At 36.6% G+C, this 23818-nt stretch overlaps 1 protein-coding gene across 3 annotated transcripts in view; it reads right to left on the bottom strand.

Moving 5' to 3' along the window:
* CTDP1 (CTD phosphatase subunit 1) overlaps positions 1–23818 on the bottom strand; it is a 121288-nt gene that overhangs the window by 21083 nt on the left and 76387 nt on the right. For 2 of the 3 annotated variants that reach the window (XM_064443738.1, XM_064443740.1), the window contains one exon: positions 17905–18089. The exons of the other annotated variant lie outside the window; for it this stretch is intronic. In XM_064443738.1, coding sequence (XP_064299808.1) covers positions 17905–18089 — 185 coding nt within the window. The remainder of the gene's footprint in view (positions 1–17904; positions 18090–23818) is intronic. 3 annotated transcript variants of the gene reach the window in all.

Here is a 23818-nt window from a genome sequence, read left to right as displayed (position 1 = left end):
GGAAAAGGACCTGGGGTTCCCAGTGGACACCAAGTTGAATCTGTGGTTCATGAACCAGCAACGTGCCCTTGTGGCAATGGGGACTAGTGGCAACCTGGGCTGCAGTAGGAGTGTTGCCAGCAGGTCGATTGAGGGAGGTCCTCCTTCCCCCCTAGACTCAGCATTGGTGATGCCGCTCACTAGACTCCTGTGTCCAGTGCTGGGCTCCCCAGTACAAAAGAGACATGTACATAAAAAAAGAGAGTCCAGTGAAGGGCCACAAAGGTGATTAAGGGACTGGGATCACCTTTCCTGTGAAGAAAGACGGAGGGTGGCGACTGGAGAAGAAAAGAGAAGGCTTGGGGTATGGGGTGCTGTGTGGATCTCAACGTGCACAAATTTCTGAAGGGGTAGTGCAAAGATGACAGAGCCAGGCTCTTTTCAGTGGTGCCCAGTGACTGGACAAGAGGCAACAGGCACAAACTGAAACATAAGAAGTGCCATCTAAACATCAGGAAACACTTTCTCACTGTGACAGTGATTAAGCACTGGCACAGGTTGCCCAGAAAGGTTGCTGAGTCTTCATCCTTGAAGACCCTAAAAACTGCAGCACTACCACCTTGCCTCTCCAGCCCATTTGAGAACTCCTGTCTTACACGTAAGTATTTTATGCTTCTGTCATGAATGACCAGAAACTTTATGATCATGTGAAGAGCCTGATGCTGAACAAATGCTAGATTAGACTTGCAGAGATATGAAATCATTCATCTCCTGTTATAGGAGCGCACCTTGGTGCTCATCTGGGGGCCAGCAGACTTCAGGAGACAGCATTCACCTCTGGCGGTTCCTTGCCCTTGCCTGTTCTCCCTGTCTTCCACCCAAACACATTCCAAATCTTCTGGAAAAAGAGCAGCATGCTAGCCCTACCTCTACAGCAGCACTAGAGCACTGAGATGGGCAGACAGCTAGATAACTTGCTGTAATATCTACTTTTCCCATAATTTTCATCCTCCATTGTCTCTAATACCACTCAAACCCATCCATTACATCCCAGACATGGATATGCCAATCATAATCAATCATTGCATAGTCTCTAGTGTCTTACAGACTGATGCATCAGCTCTCACAGAGAAAAAAGGACCACAACTAAACAAACCTGGGCTATACATTATGAAGACAGGATATTAACAGACCTATCTTGGCAAACAGACTGAAAAATTAAATTCATTCTCCCCTAACAACTCATGATACCAGAAGATCATGGAAAAGACAGAAAACAGGAATGGCTTCCTGTGGCTGGAAAAGTTTCCAGAGTCTTATCTGTCCTCATTCTGAATTTGGAGGGGAGCTCCTTCCAAACTTCTGGAGAGGAGAAAGTTTTCTCAGGGGCTACTCAAGGTTTCTGGAAAAAAATCCTACAGAATCCAAGGAGCACAAACTTCCACGAGCTTGCTTTCCAAGTGAAATACTTCCTTTCTTAATCTGGACTTCTCTAGCAAATATCTAGTTTTGTGCCTGCATTTCTGTATGTCTATGAAACACAATTTCAAGCAAGAACACACAACATTATACCATTGAAAACACTGAAATTATGGTAATTCATGACTAAGATGCTACAGAGAACAGAGTGAATAAATGAATCTGTACACATTCAGCTTTCTGATTTTCTCAATGCATCGGCACCTCACATATCCAGGACCAAAGATAGTACAAACTGCCTGAGAGGTTCTTCCCTGACTGTTTGCTCACAGCGTTCATTTCCTGCTGTCTATGAAATCCTAAGCCACAGTGAGAAAGATGCCAACAGAGAGGTCAGAAAAAGAGGCCGTCACTGCAAGTTTGTCTCCAGCAAGGAGTACTAGCCCTGTGAAAACAAAATCTAACATTTTTCAGAAAGATCTAAATTCTAGATCCAAGCAGATCGAGGGCTAGAAATAAAACGCAGCTTTGCCACTGTCAGATAGATTTGTAAGATGACACTATAATCAAGCCTAGTATGTATGAAATAATGAAGTCAACATTTAACTTGCTTTCATAAAACAATATTCCAGTATAAGAAAGTGTTTGTATACTTTACAGATAATTAAGCTTTGTCCAAAAGTAAATTTCAAAATAAAAGCATAACTATACAAATGTGGCAGTTATAGCACTCTTTTCTCATCTCAGGACACAGCCCAGCTGGTTACTGATACAGAAGATATATGGTAGCAGGAAGAGTGCAACACATGTATTTGAATGAATGAGCAAAGTACTGATTCTCAGTTTCTTTGCCATCAAGACTTAGGTCCAGTTTCATGCCTTACTCAAAATCAAGGATCTTCTACAAGTACAAAAATCACTTATATGGCTACTTTTTGTGACAGATATTCCTCTTCTGGAGCAATGCTGACATCTGCTTAGAAGCCCATTTATGTACAAACAACATGAATTTGATCTCTAGTTTCTGTTGGATAAATCAAAATTCTGGATGGGCTGCTTGCTTTCTGAGGTAAGCATGCTAAAGAACTTAGTTTATGGAGAACGGACTTTTAATTATTGCAGCTTTTAATCTTTAAGACTTCCTGCAGGCTGTAAATACAATTAATACACATAGCCAAAAGATTACTTTCTATTACAAATTATAATTTTTCAGTGTAAATGGACAACAGTAGGTTCTTACAGACAACATAATACAGGAATAAAGCCAACTGTAGAAGTGCAGAGAAAACTTCTCTGAAAAAACCTGAGGTGAACTGCAACCACTACTGGCCCCAACTAACTGAATACTCAGATTAATTTTCTCAGGTATCCACATGCACACTGTGTACCAACAAGACTAATCAGCACCTGGAAACATAACTGTAACTTAATCTGCAACTTAACTGAAGTTGTAGTAGGTGTATTTTTAGTAACAGCTTGAAAATTTAGGCCATTAAATTCATTAACAAGCTTGAAGATATGAATGTCTCATCTACTTAATTGAGTGCTTTTATATAAAACTAAGCCATGCATTCATTTGATTATATAGCTGATTTTGCCATTCATCAGTGCCACTCTTGTAATTTAAGTAATTTACCACTTGAAATTTTAAAATAAAGCAGTGTACTGCAATTTCCCAACATTTAAGTGATCAAGAAGAAATAATGCAAAATTGTGGTCACTGTCTAGGTATAAGAGACTATCAAAAGTGATAGAAAAGGAATCCAACCCTGGAAGGATACAAAAGTTTAAATGGAATAATATTCCAGGTGACATATACTATTGCCCTGTTGACACTGTACATACTGATAAAATATATTTTGTATTTATGCACATGGGCCATAGGGCTAATTAAGACAGAAATAGAGTTTTACTTTAGATGAGCTATAAGCTCATCCTGTGGCCTGAAGGTGCATTAGAGGCTGGAGCTTAGCAGGAAAGGTCTTAGAGTTGAATCCCAGCTTAGACTGACTTAAAGGAAAGGGTGAACTCCAAGACCCCTTGGGAAGGCACACCAAAGCATTGTTTCAAAGGCACGCTCCTTATCTGGGCTAAAACACTGATGTAGACACAACCTGTAAGTACCAGAGTACATGCTTACTACCACCACTTGCTTCTCTGCTGAGAGCTGGGTACCTACTACATACAGAGGCTGCTGCTTCATTTCCCAAAACTTCTTTCTTCTCTGATTTATTTTTGAAGAAATGTAAGAGAAATCATACATCCACACAACTCCGGTACTCTTGGTTTAATCCACCAAGAATCTCTACTCCTCACCTCATAACATAATCGTCATTAATGCTTGCCTGGCTTACACCAACTTTGGAAGCATGACCCCTGGGAAATCACCAGATCTGAGGTTAGCCAAGTGTAAAAAGAAAAACATCCAATAGGTCCACAGAGAATATAACCTACATTTTGTGAACACCCTTGTACACTGGAGGGTATTAGAATTTTCTGAACAAAGACATTTTTGTTATACATTATTATAATGCAGCCTGGTCATAATATTAGTACATTTGGAGTATGACCTAAAGTAATAAAATCATAGCTAAAAAGGTGATTTGATAGCATATAAAAGAGCCAAATGCTGCGTAGCTCAAGTGATAGCCTATCAAGCGGTACTGTTATAAATTATTTTTTTTTATAGCTGAATGATATATAGAAATAAAACAGAAGATTCTTCAAAAGCAACAGAAATAAATTATACTCCAATTATGGTCAATTTTATTTTATGCTTTTGCTAGTTTTATTTGCTAAACAGCCAGAGTAGTTCTAATGATACTTTACGATTTATGAGTTTTTAGACTGGTCCACATGAATTTTCCCACATGAGATCATAAAGCTTACACTTCTTTTAAATCAGGGGGAAAAAAGAAGATTCTTTACCACAGCAACAGAAGAAAACTAAACACAAAAGCTGGAAGTGAAGGACAGAGACCCACTCTAAAGGTTTAAGATATTAATAGAAAGACAACTTCTCTCTGAAAGCCAAGCAAAATGGTATAGCTTATAACTCAAAAACTCCCCTGGGGAATAGTTCCCTCAATCAGACAGCATATAATAACAAATGAAGAGGAAAAATATTTTTCACTAACATGATAATTTTGAGGTTTTTTACTAGTATTAGAGCACTCCATACAGTCTTCCTAAAAAGAAATGTTCACTGCCAACCTCCCTAACACTGTTGTCCTCTTGTGGCAGGTCTTCCAGATAGCCTTTCGCTTGTGGAAATTAATTATTTTAGGGTTTCTCCCCCCCCTTTTTTTAAATAGAAATATAATTGATTAAGAAATATTTAGTCAGGCATGACTGGCTTTTTTTTAAAATACTATCAAATAAAATAGCACCACACATTTATGTTCCTTAGACCACATCTACCTACCAATAACTTTCAGCATCTTTCCATCCACCTGTAGTTTACAAGGTACAGAAAACTCATCTCTGCACCTTCACCTGCTATTGGCATACCAATGCCGCAAAACCCTGATAAAACTAACATATACCCATTTTTCAAGCTACCATTTCCATATGATTTAAAGTTAGGCCCCCAGGAATAGCATAACATAGCTATACCTCATAGCGTTGGAGGAGAAAAACACCCTTTAGTTTTACAGGGCACTCATTATAGCATACTGAAGACCTAATTTAATTTAATATTAAAAAAACTTGAAAATAAAGTTTTTGGCACAGAAAGACCTACAGAGACCTTTCTGTTAGTAAAAACTTTCTAAGAAGATTATACAGAACAAAGCAGAGAAAGCTGGGTATAAACCTTTCACAGCAATAGAATTTTGAAACCTCTGTGTAAAGCAATCTGTGAAGCATTACAACTCCTCCTGTACATCCAACAAAGAAAATACAAGTGAACAAGTTAGATAAACAACATAATTCAGGCACAGGAAACGAGTTGAATATTGTTGCTATTTTGCCAGCATCCTTGTTTCAAATATTGTGCATAAAAGAGCAACATGATTCCCTCAAAGTCAAAAAGGTTCCTCTAAATCTTAAGAAAAGACAACTCAGTCAGTAAAGCAGTGTTGAAGTAGCGTTAACACCTTAAACCTTTAACAAAAAAAACTGTTTTCAAACTAAATTTCTCTATGCATCTATTTTGGCCAAATTCTGAAAACTTCTAAATTTCTCAGTGTATATATTTTTCAAATAGAAGAATAACACAAATGTAAAGCCAAAAGATCCTTCAACGTTTTCATGGAGGGGTGTGTGTGTCTATAAAGGCATAGAAAAACATATTTAACTCCCTAAGTCACCTGAAATCACCTTCTTTGCTGAGCCTGACAAACCTCACTGGAGAGGAAAAAGTTAAGTTCCAGATAAACTCTGTTTTGTAACCCTTTTTTTTTTTTTAGAAGGCAGAGGTCTTCCCAGTGGAAATACATCATAATATTAGGCTGACACAAAGAAGATAGTTTTCTGCAGTCCCTCCCTGCAGGAAGCACTCCTTTCCCCTCACTTGACTAAACGACTTGCCCATAACAATACTTCTCTTGAAGACAAGATAACTGTTAATTTTCTGATATGAGGAGACACTGAAGAGCAGCAAGCAGTCAGAGTAGTAACTTGTTTTCCAAGCCTGAAGTAACTAACAAGCCTCACAGTTGTTCTGGTCACTGCAGACACGAAATATAGTTTTGCTCTAACAAAATGATCTCAGATGGTTGGTTGGGGGCGGGGGGGAAAAAACCAACCCGACAACAAAAACACCACCACACTAAAACCACCTCAGCCCTCTGTCCTCCCCTTCCCCTCTGAGGAAACACGCAGACAGGCACTGCCTGCAGCTGACAGCTTCCTCGGGACAGAAGCCATGCTGGATCTTCCATTTCGCCCTAATAATCAGAAGGAAAAAAAGCAAGTGGTTTTTCTAATAAGACAGCTTAAAAACTATATTCTGTAAGAGCTTTAACTTAATTACAGAATAATTCATCATTTTACAAGGAAAACCAATGATGTTTAACCTCATTAATGAGGAGACAGAACTCTCTCTTTCTGGTCACGCTGTTACAGTACTTGCACTGTCAGACACAGACCAAAAGACTTGCAGTTATTTAACAGACAAATGACAATTAAAACCAAGAAAAAGCTTTAAACAATATAAATACAGTGGAAATGCTTCTTGATTTGTTACAAAGCCTATGGGTTTGCTTCTACAATGATTCAAGTCCACTGAGCAATATATGGCAAAATTTAAATGTGAAGTTCTTTCAGGCAGTTATTTAAGATGATTGCTTTTCTTTGTTTTAAGCAGGTATAGTATAACCCTCCATATCATCAAAACGAAATTTTAAGAGGCAATAGTTCGGTGAAAGTATGCATGCGAACTTAGACTTATGACATTAAAAAAGTTACTGTCTCTATTGTACAAGTCTTCAAGTAGTCCTTGAAAAGAAAGACTGGCTTAGCAAACTTCAATGTCACTCACACTTGCAAATGAAGCACAATGCATTATAATATATCATTTGCGAGGCCATAGCATAAGAATGATTTTTAGAAGTATGATTACAGTCAAATGACATCTTTAAAAAGAAACCTGGTTTAAAGATAGTAAGAGGCATGATAAACAGAAGCGTGCTGCCAAGTAGATGCAATTTTAGGAGCAGGATTTCCAGCTCTCTTGATTTCTCCTTCTGCATCTTCTAAATCTCTACTGATAATTATAAATTGCTTTCAATATGGTGTTATAGCAGTTGAGTTTGTCTGACTTTTCTAGTCATTTGTAATTACATTCTAATACTGTTGAACCTCTCTGCTTAAAAATCCATTTAATTTTCAAATTCCAGTTAAAGCTGCAGAGATCAACAAGTAAAGACACTTAGAATAACTCACCAGTATATACTGAAGCTTTATCATACAGATTCCTCTAAGGAAGGAATTGCTTAAGAGCTTGGACCATCTTTCACTTCAATCACATGAAGCAAAGCTACTCAAAGGAAACAAAGTACAGGCTATAACTACCTCTTTTCAAATATAGCTATCCTTTGCACAGTTTGCTCTTAAATTTTTTTTTGTGCCTTAAAACAGATAGAAGAAGTACCAAAGGATGAGATTTACCTTAGTAGGTGTAGTTTATTTCACCAACTTTGAATGTCTATCTCCCCAAACTGTTTTTCTCTGAGAAAAATAGGGATAGACTGATTGGTTCGCATATACATAAATTTGGAGAGGTCAATTTTACCAGGCACATGAGATACACAAAGATAAAAAGCTAAGAATCAACCTTAACAGTATATTTGAAACAAAAGTATCAACTACCAAAATAAATAATATTCTTACTACTTAATGTGGTTAAACATTGATGGGATGCACTTCAGTTGCCTGAAGCAACCCTAATGAACCTTTGAAGATGTTGACTAATCAGATCCTTAGCTAATCAAAGATTACAGCTGAAGGACTCTTGGGTTTTAGGACACATCTTTACCTAAGTGTTCCGGATTATAGCACTTTTAGTTTCTCCAGCAGGAAACACTTGGTGTAAAATACTTTACTAATCACATAAAACGTGAATAAGGATGGGCTAACACATCCTAACAAACTGTTGGGAGAAACACACGTACTTGGAACTTTGTCACATTTGGACAATTTTCAAGAGGGACTGAAAAAGGCACATCCTTGATACATATGCAACCTGTCACCTGAGATCCAGCACTCCAAAATCAAGGCTTACCAAGCCACAAACAGTTTTTTAAACACTGGAAAACTAGTGTGTTCTGCCTTTTAAAAATTTTTTTAAAACTTTCTCCCCCCAGTTTAAATGGCTGAAAGTTTTTTACTTCATTTTTCCAAAAGCAATGAAGTGTAGAGCACAGAGCATGTCTGAAAATATTTTAGCTCTAGCAGTTTATGCCTGGCAAACTTAAAGCCAGTAAAATGGAGTTCTGCAAGAAGGAAGGATCAGGCAACTTAATGTTACTGATCCTACCTATTAAAATGTTTCTGCGAAGACAAAAGCCTTCCATCACAACAATTTATCACCTGCTAAAGCCTCCATTCTGCCCAGTTTGATTTTTGGCCCTTTTTAGCCACATAAGTCCAGAAGGACTTGGAATTTAACAGGCTCGTAGGCAGTACAGCAGTGCGGTTTCTAGCTGGTACAATAGCAAAAAGTTTCAGGTTGAGTAAGTATTTTAGATATTTGCCCAACATGAAAAGAATCTTTACCAGGCTGCAGTTTAATAAGTATGCAGTAACGCTTTGCTGCCTACCTCCTCACACCACTAGAATATATTTTCACACGACAACTGTGTGTACATCAGCAGTTTAGTTTTTTATCCATATTTCATTGCAACCTTAAATAAAGGTAATCAGGAATACTCTGAGAATATATTCTAACATACTATTCAGAAACAGTATGAATAAGTGAGGTGAATAGGGGGATAGATACCATATAGGTACTTCAATATGTTTTCTTTAAAAGAAAATGTATATTAATTAAAAAATTTTCTGTGTGAAGAAAAAAAACCATAGTATCAACAACCACTCATTTCCTGTGTTTGATTTTATTGTTTAATTTAAGGATCTATCAATGCCTTCTGCTTTTTTTTTTTGGTTTCCATTTATCCAACCTTCTGGAACAAGGATCTACAATTTTCTAGCTGGCAATCAGTGAAAGTGAGTTGTTGCTTCAACATAGTACAGAGGGTCGAGCATTTGGGACTAGAACAAACAAACAAAAAACAACCAAAAAAAGGAAAAAAATCACCTTTGTAGGAAACATTGATTTATTTAAAACTGCTTGAAAAAGCTGTTATTGCCCTAGAATCAATTTTGTCTTATGAGAGCTTTCAAGTAAAACCACTCCTAAATGAAAACGTATGAAACTAAATGAAAGCCCTCTTCCTTCTTAGTGTCTTCATCAAAATCACTTCCAAACAGAAGTGACATTAAAATTCTGCAGAACAGCCAGCTCAGGCAAAAACAGCAAGATGTGCTGCCAAGAGGAGCGCTTGTCTTTAGAGGCTGATCCTGGATTTCAGTCTGGAGTGTTTCACCATTGCTTCTGGAAAAAGACCTAACTGAAGCTGCAGTAATTTTTTTAATTGCTTATGCGTACTACCTAAAGAGTCTGTTTACCTCCAAACTGTTGGAAACCCAAGGACATTCAGTCATTTAAACATACTCTTACCTTGTTGTAAGTATGAGAACTATCATTATATCAGGAAAATATTGTACCACCAGAAAACAACAACAAAATTTTCCAATTTGGAAGTTGAATTCAATCAACAATTTTGGGAAAAGGAAGTTGGAAGTTTCAATTCTTAATGCCTCAAAATACCCTCCTTGAATAGCCGCTTAAACTCTTCAGAAGAGTACTGTACAGACTTGAAACATGCTAGCTAGTTCAGGTCTTGTATTACCCATATTAGTTAAGTTTTAAACACCCAAGTCAAAAGCACTTGCGGTAACCTTGCAAAATTTTTAATCAGAATTTCCTGTTACAAAAAACAAATATTAACCATATTCTCATTACCTGAAACATGGGGTTTTTTTTTCTTCTCAGATGTTGAATTTAGGATGTTGAATTAGACTGAATTTATAAGAAATTAGACTAATCACAGTAATAATTACAGAGACAAATTTGGATGTTCGCAGTGAAACAAACTCAATTTTCCCAATAACTTGAAACTTCAGAAGTGTAACAATCTAAAACTGGAGCCATCACATCATCTACACTGAGCTTCCTTTTACACGCTCCACCTTAAGAACAGGTTTTCCAGGGAAGTACCTTCAAGCTGATAAATGCCATCTATTACTGCAAATTCTTAAAGCAAATCAGCTTTTCCCACAGCTGGGAGAGGAGGTGGTTGCCTGTCACGGATCTTTAATTTTGTGGAGTTTAGGTCTGTTTTTTCCCCCTACTCGGTGAGGAGACTTACTGGACCTCACTAAAATAAAGCAAGATGTTAATTAACATGTAGTATTCAAGTAGGAAAATTGCATTTGTTTACCAAACTACATCAAGGAACAATAATGAGCTGCTGCTCCTATCAAACACATTTTGTTTGATTGTGGATTTGTTATCTCATTGCCAACATCAATAAATGGGCTGTTCTTGCTTTCCAGCAATTGTAATTCCATGCAGATATCTTAAACTGCTCAAATAAGCTGCAAGATTCATCCTAATTCACCAATGCTTAACTGAAATGCTGCTTCTGCAGTACAAAGAAAGGTGTAACGTGTTTTGAGGGAACTCAGTCTTTAAGATGAGATGTTTTCCTCTGTAATCCCACAGTCATTGACATGGCAGGCCCACAGCCAAAACCACAGTGCAGTTTTAGAAATGGGCTTGTACTACAGTTTGAGACAATTCCAGTAATTAACTCCAGTTCTTGTAGAGTGAGATCTGAACAGGAGACTTACAAAATTACCTTAGTATTATGCATGACTAAACTCTACTGCTCCAGAAACTTTAGTTCAGCATAACCACACACCACAGAGATTCAGATTAAACATTTGAAGCAATTAATTGTGAAAAGTTATACCAATGAGAGCACAACGTTAAATTTTTCTTCAAATAAAATTTTCCAATTACCTACAATGGCAAATAATTATTTAAGACTTGTTCTCTCCAGAATTAAGCATGTTTTCTTGAACTTGATCCAAGTGTTGACCAAATACAGAAATATCAATCCCCTTTTCATTTTGCAGTCAGCCAAATCCCCTTAAATAAAATCTACTTCAAGGGAAAGGAGCTAATGAAATATTTAATTCTTAAAATTAACTTCACACAATGTGTTCTCTCTAGGGTGACCTTACAGAGTGGTTCTTCACCAGACAGACTGCTTGACAATTAAGTGAGCCATGGCTGATGCAACAAGTGAGCCGGGAAGCAGGAAAGGATGACTTTAAGCCACCAATATCTCTAAATTTAGATCTTCACCTTTTCTATATTGTAAACATCAAATGAACAGTATACTTGCATCATTGTAGTCTTCCAGAACTCATCTCTAATAGTGTAATAACACTGAGACTTCACTCATGAAACAATGCAATGAGTTGCTTAGTTATGAAAACAGAGGACCACTATTCTTTGGCAAAATGCTTGAATTTCTACAATTATTTTTCCAGCCATATTTGAGATGTGCTGTTGGCTATTAAGGGTACTTTCAACAAGACTTTGGCCGATATACCAGTTAGTTCCTTGAAATGTTTTCAATAGATTGTCTCTGAAATTGTTTTTGAAAAATTTTCAGAGGACTATGAATTACAAATGCAGGGCTGACAGCCTGGGAAGCACTGAGCTGTAAAAACTTAGGTCCCAGGATTCTCAAAGCTGAGTGTCTCAAGACTGGGATCTAGAAGAAAGATAGTGACAGTGAGTATACTGATTTGATTAGGATGAAAGGTGTCACCAACAAAATCTTGCACAGGAGTTTGCAGCACTCTTTTCTGGCAGCAAGAAAGCAAGCAAAACTGTAATTTCTGTCTTCTAGCAGAGTGGCTGTTGAAAGGAAATGTTATTATATTTGAAATAAAAGAGAACACCTAAAAGAATCTAAGACATTCTTATGTTAGTACATAATATATCACTGTTCCTTTTAGAAGTCTACCAAATGAGTACAGAGAAGACAATTGAAAGATTTGAGATTCTGAGCTCTGTTTTCCTTGATTATGAACTAGCAAGCCCTTTCTATAGAAAGCTGAAGTTCTATGAATCATTTAACACAGCTGTACTTCAAATTAAACCACTCTTCTCATTCATTAGGACAACAAAGAATAGACAGATTGACAAAACCTGTTATGGAAGAACTCAAAGGGCAGCTTTAATATGCAGACTCTTCTGACCAGACAGCCAGAAATGAGTGAAATAATTTACTTTAGTTCAGCAAATTCAAAGACTTATTCTACATAGAGTTTCAAAGACTGGAGGCTCCCTGAAAGACTTCAGATCAATACTACTCTGTAGCAAAATAACTTAAAATGCTTTTCTAGAATTCAGTAAGAAATACGTATCAGAAACTCAATGCAAATGTACAGAAGCAGAAGGCATTTCAGATGTTTTGAAAATAAGCTAAAGTCCAAGCATAAAGTACCATATACATCCTATACGTCTTTTACATCACTTTATACATCACTGAGCTATACTTTTGTAAACTAGGATCCAATTCTGCAAGCAAAGTTTTGTTGCTAATAGATATCACTTCTAGTTATTAGATTTCTTCTCACTAGTTACTCAGAGGAGAATACTTCCTTCTTAAGCTGAAAAAAATATCTTAACACATGTATTGACATATCCATTCCAAAATAAAGGAATTCTCAGCAGAGCAACCATTAGACCTGACATCAGATTTATACAAGCTGAAATTACCAAGACTGGAACGACACACTTTAAAAAAACCTGGCCTTGGCACTGTGAATTGAGAGCAGTTAGAAAGAAGTTTATTTAAAAAGCACGCACTGGGAACCTGAACAAAACCTATGAAAATCAAATTAAAAATCCATACAGGTCTTCCGTGAATACATGATCAAACCTGTCCGATGTACATGAAGTCTAAACAAAGTTAACTGAACTGCTTAACAATAGACAGACACAAGTGTGGTTTACGAGCATACTTCAAATAACTGCCATACTTTTTAGCTGTAACCTTTCATGACTAAAATAATCCACTCAAACAGTTCATTGTATCACTGCATCAATCCATTTCATGCTTGCAACCTTTCTTCCTCATTCCTGCTCACCCCTGGGGGAAGGTCTCATGTTGGTGGACAACCTGCACAAAAAAAAACAGAACAAAAAACCGACCCACCTCCCCGCACCAGAAAACTGCCCTTTACCAAACACCAAGCTGCAAAGGCCCATGGAGGTGCTGTGAACAGTGCTTTGGCAGCAGATGGATGCAAAACCAACCAAGCTGCCTCCAACCCCCTGTGCTTCAGGAAGGTCTCACATGTGGTGTGGTACCTGGAAGCTTTCAGCAGTCCCAACACCCAAACTGTCTTCCCTGCAAAGGAGCAGCTGCCACTCCTTCACTTCTCTGCAACTTCCCACAGTATAACAAGCCCTTACATTTACTAGAAACTGGAGACCTCTGAGAAAGACTCTCCATATCAGTGACTATTAACAGCAAATAGAACAGTGCTACAAAAGTTCAGTTTCCTACTTAAGTTACTAAAAATGACAACATACTAATCCTATGAAAACTAATATTACAGCATAGGTAAATGAAATACATTATTATTTTTTACTTCAGTTTAAAGTACTCTCTGCTTGGACCATAATTCCTCAGGCACAAGTGAGGCACGTAAAGAGATATTGTATACCAGCGTGTTTGCAGCATGAGCTATCCTTCAAAAATCTGAAGGTTCCCATCATGTCATTTCCCTCAAGAATTAGGACCTGACTGCAAGCCCTGCACTAGAACATATGAACACAGAAACAGAAGGGTTCCTCTGGACTATCAGTTCATCATCTCATATGAACATAAGTACTCAGAAACTAAATCAGTATTATGTGATTTTTTTTTCCCTGCTAACTCCCACTCACCAATAAACACATCCAATATCTTAAGAGATATTTTAGGTGTATTATAGAAGATCATATGCCACAGATAAATGGCATGCCACTGGAAGACAGCAATAGAGACTGCACATCTCAGATTCCTGTTTTGTTGCCCCAATTCCTTTGACATTTCAATTTATTAAATGAAGTGCACCTAATTTCCTAGCTTCAGTAATACAACTGAAGCATTTCTATCAAATATTTTTGAAGTCTGCTTTGCATCAGAAAATAGGCAAGTCAGACACATAGCACACATTTGCTGCACAGGGCTTCACAACTCCACTAGAAATGTCCAGGATTTAAAAACAGAGAGGCTAAACCCCAGCCTCTGACATATTGCTTGGCTGATTTTCTCAATGGCATTATTTGTTTCATGTGCCTGTCCATCCTTATACCAAATATATTCTTTTAAGACTGTCACAGCCTTTCACCTGATTTTTCCTCTTCCTACAAAGACCAGTATTAAAGCAAACTAACATGGAATATATTTGTTCAATATGCATTCTTATGGCAGCTACTTCCCAATATGCAAGTTTAAGATAAGGGGAAATAAGAGAACTGCAAATATGTTCACCATCACTCAAGTCTCAGTGGAGACAGCAGAGTGAAATCAAAATGCACTTGGAAAATAAAGCAAACTGTGCACTGACAACTTAAAGCTTGAAATATCTCACCTAATTTGACTCCTCTTATTGCTAGGTATATACTGAGCTATGGAAGCTAAACACTGTTCTCTCACAAATTTTATTTGTACTAGTCTCAAAAGTTTTCATATTATGTATCATTAATTCTTACTAACACTTATTAAAACAACTGTGCACTTTCGTGATTTATAATTCCTTATTCATGACTTAGAGCAAGTAGTTTCATGCGTGACATGTTTCAACTACATTAAGTGGAATTTCATTTTAAGTAGAAAATTTTAGTAGAATTCTGAGGGGCTCAGGTCCAGCTCCTGCTGAAGTCAGGCTCCTCTCTGCTTCAACAAAAGGTGGATCAGAGTGCTAAACAGCAATTCATTTATTTAAAAAAAAAAAAGATAAGCAGCTCAGAAAAATACTATGTACACAAAGATCAAGACTATTTAAGAATAAAAGCTTGTTTACCTCCTTTAGGTTTTGTAACTGAAAGCTGCAAGTCTATTTTTATTGTTATGCAGGTCATAATCACAAGAGGCTGATCAAATGTTTATAGTATGAAGGATTTTTTAAATTTACTAATTTCTATTTCATCTTTTTACACAGTATGAAAGTCACATTCATTGTTTGGTCTATGCAGTACCCTTTTACCATGACATGTGAGATAAAGGCAAGCATTTTATTAAGTTGCATAAGCAGCTAGGATTTTAAAACAACTCCAGGCTGTCAAATTGCAACCTAACTCTATAGTACCTACAAAAGTAAGAAGTAAATGGATGTAGGAAAGATGCTGCATTTCCTCTCCTTCTCTCAAAAAGTAGGTATTAGGTTTCTCCAAGATTACATTTTCTCCACCCATGAGAATTTTAGATCTGGCACCAAAGAAATGATCAAGGTATTCTATAGATTTCAAGACTCAAGACTAATATTGAACAGCAGTGCTGTATTTCTATCTTAAAAGTGCTATGGTTCCAGTGTCAGTAACTACTGGAAAGGTGCAATGGAGCCATGGAGCATTGCTTACCAGGAACCTGCAGTCTCTGCAGCCCTCACCTCTGCTAGAAATGAGCTGAACCAGAACACGAGTACTGGATCATATTTGGACTGCCTTTCTCTTGTGTATCTTTTGTTTTCTGGAAACATTAATGACTAAAATATGGAATCATGGTGATCATAAGTTGTGAAATAATGATGTGAATAGCTGGTCCAGGGTTGATTTACATAATGAATAGATGGGACTAGCCTTTAGAATACAAAGCCTCTGTATTTTAATGTGGCAAGAGGTGATAGTGTTTCATGGTAACAAATAACTCACAACTTCTAGCTAGATGACAGAGCAGAAATAATTTACAGTTATTAGATACAATTACAGCATCATTATGCTCCTAACACCCCAAAGACTCAAATTTTCAGAACAAGAACTTAAAATCTTTTTGGGATGTATATGCTTGTGTAGCATTTAGGTCTTAGAGAAGTGGCCCCCAGAAACTGTAGCTAGTATTTGTGTTGGTCATGGACATTTTAATCCTGCTGTTTAACAACTATTCTTACATTACCCATCTGGTATGGTGTCTCTTTAGCACATACAACACTGACCACAAAAACATCAATTCACATTTAGAATGGAATTAGGATGATGGGCAGAGGCTCCTTTCTATCAAGCAGGATTTTCTGCCTAGCAGACACTGGGTCAGCACCTGAACCAGCACTTTGCGAGTATGTTTTCAAGCACTCCATCCAGGTTCAATCCCAGATGCAGTTTAACACAATGACAAGGAAACTCTTAAGAGGCAGAAAGGTCAAAAATAGAAAAAAGTTACTTAAGTAAGCCCTCTCAAATACTTTTTTTTTCTAGCATTAACACTATGACCTCCACATGGCATCTGAATACAGAAGTACCGCCAAGCTTACTTATGAACCTTCCTATATAAAGCTAATTACAAATGTATAATCTCTGTCTTTGTAAACCATACGTGGGGAATAGCATTTAGCAATAACCTTAAGCAATATTCCTTACTATGACTCTTTTTGCCTTTTGTTTTTCAGAATTTGGTTCATTTTCTACACAACAAAATATCACAGCATTAGGATTAATTAACAGTGACATGCCACCACCATGCCTTTACTACTTCAAATGGTATTCTAAAAACATTCATCGCTGGCTTGCCTTTCTTCTTCCAAACCTCATTTAGGAGGGAATTTTTCTTCTAGCTATGAGAGACAGATTAAAGTCTTATACCTTTTAGACTGATATTTTTCTGAAGATGCTCAATGATTAGACATACCATGATAAACTGAAAGGCCTGAGCAAGCCTCCTATGTAGCTCTTTCTCCAATAAACTCCTGACATACATCAACCTTGCTGCCCCAATCAAAATCTCCTCATGAATATTTATAAATAGTGTTCTGTGGTGGTTTTTGCAATTTCTCTCATACATTCTTTGTGCGCTAGAACAAAGTTCATAAAAGTTAAAGTAATGTAAAGAAGTTGCTCAAGTCCTACTAATATCCTCCATTAAGGAAAAGATATTAGAGCTTAAATTCTTATAAGTGAGAACAGAGTCTGGCTATGAGAGCAGAAGGAAACTATGATGCACATCTGAGTCATGTTTGCACTTTTAACACTTTGTGGTACAGGATGACGATCCCAGCAATTCTAAATTACAACTGCTATAGTCTTCATCTTATATTTCTCTCTATACATTGTTAAGGTTAAAAACTATTAATGGGCTGCACATATTTAAAATATATGCTTATTTCAGCAAGTTCTAGTTTACTAGCAAATTGGTTTATAATAGTCGTTCAACAGTCAATGTTGGGATACTAGAATACCTTTTGCAGAAGAGACTAGCAAGTTTACATTTCTTTCTGAGAGACTACAGCAGCAAACCATCTCAACAGCCTTATTTTAATGAATTTCCTATATAAAAATATCTCCAAAATTCAGGAGGAAAAAACCCCATAGCTTTCCAAAATCATGCTTTATTTTACCTAAAGTAACACTACAGATGATATGGTCATATATCTGATTCAGGATCAAGACTACTTTAAGATAAGTGCAGTTCAGTGGTCTTCAATTCTTTTAAAGCAGGCAATACCATCGTTCTCAACAGATAGTTACTATGACCATTTCCTTAGATCAACCCCAAAACATTGCAGACATTGCATGACAATTTCAGAGTTACAAAAAAGTTACCTACTGACAGAGGTTATCAACAACAAAAAGACTGCATTGCCAAAAAGCATGCTGAATAGTGCACGAACACAGTGAAACTTCATTAACGCTTCTTTTTACACTTGAAAAACTCATACCTGGGTACACTGCCTGTTAAGCTTCGTTCACTTGACGATGATGACGATGACGATGATCCAGGTCTCTGATCTGTTTTCATTCCTAGAGTCTCTGTTGCACTAATCTGAGGTTTTTTACTTTCTTCTTCTGGTTTTTTTTTTTCACTATCACTTTCATCACTGCCTTCTCCTAAGATGTCATCCACCTGCCAAAGAGTGGAGAGTCAGTGTATCCACTGAGACTATTCTGTATCAATCCTTCATAATTGTTGGATTACCTTTAAATAAGCATTAAGAACATGCTTCAACTTTCCTTGACCTTCTTGAAAATTCAAATTAAAACCCAATATCTTCAATGCAGTTTCTCTAAGAGCTCTAGCAACATTCTATTCAAATTGAATATATTTAGTTTGTGTTTAACTTAAGCTAGGTGTGTATATATACTCACATACATGATACAGTAACAATTTAAGGTGTTTACAATTTATTATACTAACTTGAACAGCTGTAAACAAGAAACTGTATTATTTAAAAAGTGCTGTCTTATGAAATTAAAGGGATAGATGTTTTATACTATTGTAACATATAACAACATATACTTTATACTATACATACTTTATACTATTATATAGAATCACTTGGGCAAGACATTAAAATCCTAGGTAATATGTATTCTTATATTTACAGGTATTCCCTGATAGATATAACTTTAAAGTGTATAAATAATACAGTACAAATGGAATGGAATATACAGAACCCCATTCTACCCAGATTGTCTGCTTATGCTAATTAACAGCAAACCTATCAAAACATTTACACATTTCATTCAGTAATTGTTTGGCCTTTGGTTCTGAAAAGTTAGCAGGGGATTTGATACTCTTCTACATACATGCTAATTTGCTCTGACAAGTCTGGAACTGCTGCAACCATCATTAAAAGCCAATCATACCTATGAGTTACCCTGCTGAGTTTCAAAACGTTATATTCTGCATCAGCATTGAACTTTCAGAAAGAAATAAAAACGTGAGAAAACATAGGTGAAGATCCTACAGCCTCTCTATTTTGTGAATGGCAGAGAACATGGAAAGAAGCTATGTGTGAATATTTCTCTACTAATATTTAAGAATTTTTCCTAAAAGCAGCTTATCTCAGCATAAGTTAAAATATGCTTAATTCTTTTCTGATGCCACAACTGCTTTATCAAGAAGAAAAACTCTGTATATGAACACGGACCAAAAGTCTGTAGACTGCTTATCCACTGCTTTTACACTGATAATCCCAAAAGCTAGAAGAAAGCTGTAAGAAAATCACATAAATCCTTCATAAATGCACCTCTAATTTATTTGTTTGTCTTGATATGCATGGAAGGAAAGTCAAAGCTGCCCTCTGTTTATCAAACTAAATGCAGATCTACGCTGTGCCATTACTCTACTGGAAATATGGTAGAGGTAAATGAAATACCTTTTCCAGAGAAAGGGAACTCAAGGGAGAGCTTGCAAGCAAGGAGGGAGAAGAAATAGAAAAAAAATAGAAGTTTGGTAACAAAGACCACCTATTCCATTTCTTTTTCTGATGTCCTAAGAGAAAAAAGGTGTATGACCCAAGATGATTAAGGTGCTCCATAGGCCAATTTCACCAAGGTGAGTCATAGGTGACTCCCATCACACTCCTGTTGACTTCAGAAAGATGGAGTATGTGGCATTTTTCTTCAGTCCTCTGCTAAACAGATGGATTTGGGGCATTTATTACCTTCCTACAGGCCTCACTCAGCTATTCCTGTTTGACAGTAGCAGCAAATAGTTTTTCTAGTTTTTCTTCCTTATCTGTGCTACTTTCTACTGAGGATTCTGCCAATCTATATTCTTGCAAAAGATAAATTATGTAAAAGGAATAATACTAACAAAAAAAATCCCCAACTGTAAGAAGTACCTCAAAACTATTACTTTTGGATCTTTTCAGGAGACTTGCCAGCATAAGGGAAAGCAAGGACATTTTGTTACAAAGCATACTTGTGAAAAACAATTTCTTTACATATGCAATTGTTCCAGAGTTCTACAACTGAACCTTTAAACTGGATTTAAAAATCCAGGCTATACTATCCTCAGATGCAATGACTTTTATAAAAAGTGAAAAATAACTTGCAAGCTTCTTAGATCTACAATTTAAGCTGTTTTTCTATTGGCCCCTGTCTCGATACATTTTTGCTACCTGAAACATTGCTGTCTAATGGCTGGCTCTTTCATTGTGACAGCTGTAAAGAAACCGTAATAAAAAAGGAACCACATACCAGCTTAGTACATCTAAACACAGATGACAGTTTCAGGTAGAAACTTTAGGAATTGCTGTGTCAAATCAAATTACATCAGTCCAAAAATGCTTTTCCCATGACCAGAGGTTGTCACATGCATTGAAAATAAGGATCATTGAACACATGGACTAAATTGCAAACTCTGCTGAAAAATACAAAGATTACCATCTTCATGTTCCAGGATTCTCAAAAGAAATGGAAAATATACTATGTTTCCATTGAAGCACCGAGATTTAAGCCCTTTGCTTGAACAAATTAATAGGTTAAAAAAGCACATTAGTACTTAAGCAGTAATTATGTATCTAGACACATTACTAACTTTAAATCAATTTAAAAAAAGCTTAAACAGAGGAAACTTTCAATCTGGTTCAGATCAAGACAGATACTGATGTAGCAACTACAACTTCTGCTTGTAACATTAGATTTTATATGATGGATACAAATGGAACACAACACTTCAGAAGAAAATGCCAACTAATACCAAATCTAACTGATAAGATACAGTGAGGGGATGTTTACTGTTTAAACACTACCGTAGCAGCTATCTTTAAAATACTTAAAGACTTTTATTACACAGCAAGAATGATTAACATTGAAAAAGAAAAATGATTCATCCCTTGAAGACAACAAATTGTTCCATTTAGCAAGAGAATAAGTCTGACAACTCTTTTAAACACCCGATTGTAAAAGCTAGAAAAAGCCCTCAGCTGACAAAGCTATTTTATTTCTCATTTAGAAGGAACACAGCATACACTCATGCAGACAAAATATAGAGACCGAAAAGCAATAAGATGTTCAGTCTCATATTCTCTGATTATGAGCTGTAAAGTACCTAAAGCTGTGTTAAAAAGAAAGCCAAAACCTTCTGTAACATTAACAAACCAGGTCAGCTGGAAAATGTTCTTACTCGAGAAGTTGAGTTTACATGTTCAAAATGAATTAAGACTGAAAAAACACCAAAGAAGAAACTGCCATGAGCAACCTCAATTTGTTAGAAAGGTAATTTACAGGCAATGTTTTGGGACAGCATTACAGATGTGACAGATCTATCATGATGCTTTATGTTTTTTGGAAGAAGCAATTACATGTGTGGTAATGTAAACTACATATTAAAAAAGGGAGCTGTGAATAAACTTTAATTCTTGTTTTAAACTAGCAAGTATTTAAAAATTCATGTTTTATTAGAACTGAGAAACTAACTACCTTAGACAGCAACAGGACAACACAGGCAACTACCTAAATGATCCCTCCTAAGAGTGGTAGAATGCTCGGAATCAGTTCTTTACTGGAATTACAGAAAATTCTAAAAAAGAATAGGTTTGATGGATAGCTATTAATTTTGTGCTCCAAGTTTTGCACAGAAGATACCCACATTCTTGCCCCTCCCCCCTTCCCAATAGACCAATTTTACTTTTGCTCCACTGACTGCATAAGTTAAGGGAAAACCAGAAAAAACCAGGTATTTACAAAGAGTTCTTTAGGTTTGTTTCTACTGCCACAAAAATGTCTGTTCAATGTTAGCAATGAAACAATTGAACCAGTATTGACAGTAAGCACAGATAAAAACCAACTGCTTTTCAGCAGTGTCTCCTAAGCATGTCTTTGAGATTGTGTTGAATACATTGCATCTTAAGGAAGAGCTTGCAGATATTAATATAATCTGCCATCTGAATGTGCCACAAGGTTTTAATATGTACCTTATATTCCACCCCATGGCATATAAATTCATAAAAATAACTCTAAAATGAAAATGAGATGTCCAAGTACCCCAGCAATTGCAGGTATCCCCATGTAAACATGGTACTACCCCAACATACTCTTTACAAGACTTTGAAATGCTGCCATGTTTGGGGCCAGGGACCATGATGCCCTCTTAGTAGTTATTAAAAACCTAAAAGCTAGCAGATCACCACCTCTATCCAATCAGGGGGTAAACTGATGCTCTGAAACAAATGCCAGACTGAAAAAAGGCAAATAGATGTTTCACATATCAATTCAAATTTCACTAGCTTTATCTGCACTTCATTTCTTTTAATGTTATTTCAATTAGCTTAATAAGCCTGACTCTCAGTGTTTCTGGTCAGGATGACATACGTACATCATGAACACGTTCAATACAGATTTCTTTTAATACATATCTCAAACTACCTATGTTCAATTACTTAAAATGTAATATCTGGTAGTCTTGAAAAAATAAATAATGAAATGCACATCACACCTTTTTTGAATATACTTAAATGTATTGCTGACTTCCTGAAATCCCAGCATGCTCAAACCTGTTCCTAAGAACTAAAACAGTTCCATGTTTGGGGCTGGTTTTACTTGACATTTTCTCATTTTACCAAAACATATTTTGGGACTGATCTCCTACACACTTGCATGACTGATATGAAGATTCTTTGTTATTAAAAAAAGAAGAGTAAAAAGCCAGTGTTTTGCTCTTATGGGTTACTTCTAAACTACAGGACACAAACTGCTCAAGGCTGTAAATATAGTGCATGTATTTTAGAAATTATCACGTAAATGTGCATAAACAGGCAGAGAACACGAAAGACGCTGCTTTCTAATTCTACCCTCAATTACATCTGAAGTGTCTTACACCACATCTGCATTAGGAAGCTGTGCCTGAAACATGGGCACCTTCCAAATGCTGCTGACATCCTAATTGCTTTGCAGTGCGTTAGCAGTACTGCCAAAAGATGCTCTTCCATGTAATTCATTGCTTCTCCAGCAGAACCAGTGGGCATGCTGTGTGTGGAATATGAAGAGTTTCCCTAGAGGACAGAGCTTGCTTTATAAGCTCCCATAATTCTCCATTTGATCCTATAATCTTTACCCCACCTTCATTTCCAATATTCTCTTCTGCTTTGTCCCAAACTATTGCTTTTTAGTAGATCAGTGGGGTTTTTACATATATTTTACATGAAACATTACAGAAATCAGGAGACTATTTCAGGAACTTTAACACAGCAGTAAAATTAGAAGCCAAAGAAAGAGTAGACGGGAAAAGTTAAATTAAAAATTATAAATTAAAAAAACACTTCTGAGCCTGTGAAATTAACAGTGAATAATGGTATTAGATTCCAAATCAGACAGAGTGGTGGCTCCATCTTCCTGGAGTTGTGCACTGAACTTTCTAAACTTCCAGCACAGAGGTATTAAACAAAACTGTTCAGCCAGTGAAAAAATAAATGGAAATAATATTGTTAAAAGTTTACTAACATCACATTATTAAGTACTTAGCAGGAATTAATACAGTACCGCTAACTAAAAGAAAGTGCAGTTATCTTCCCATAACCCAAATTACAAGAGTCACCCAACAGTGCTTTACCACAGTGCTGCAGCCCTCAAAGATTTGATGCCAGCCAAAAGATACGTGCAATCTGGAAGCAATACCTGAACATGCAAAGGAGCCATACACTGTCCGATGGCAATGTAGGCCACTGAGAATATTTCACTGGCAAAGTACCACAGTCAAAGAAGATAAGAGTAAGACTCTTAAAAAGTTACGTTCTTCAAAAAGTTCAAGCAAGGCTGCCTAGCTGCCGACGCTGACATGGCATAAAATTGCCTGACAAATTATTATTATAGTGTGTTCACAAATGCTTGTCCTCTCTTTCCTCAAGC

This window comes from Phalacrocorax carbo, chromosome 2 (genome assembly GCF_963921805.1).
Source record: "Phalacrocorax carbo chromosome 2, bPhaCar2.1, whole genome shotgun sequence".
Lineage (NCBI taxonomy): Eukaryota > Metazoa > Chordata > Aves > Suliformes > Phalacrocoracidae > Phalacrocorax > Phalacrocorax carbo.
Note: the sequence above shows the minus strand (reverse complement) of the source record. Positions and strands in the feature narration are given on the sequence as shown.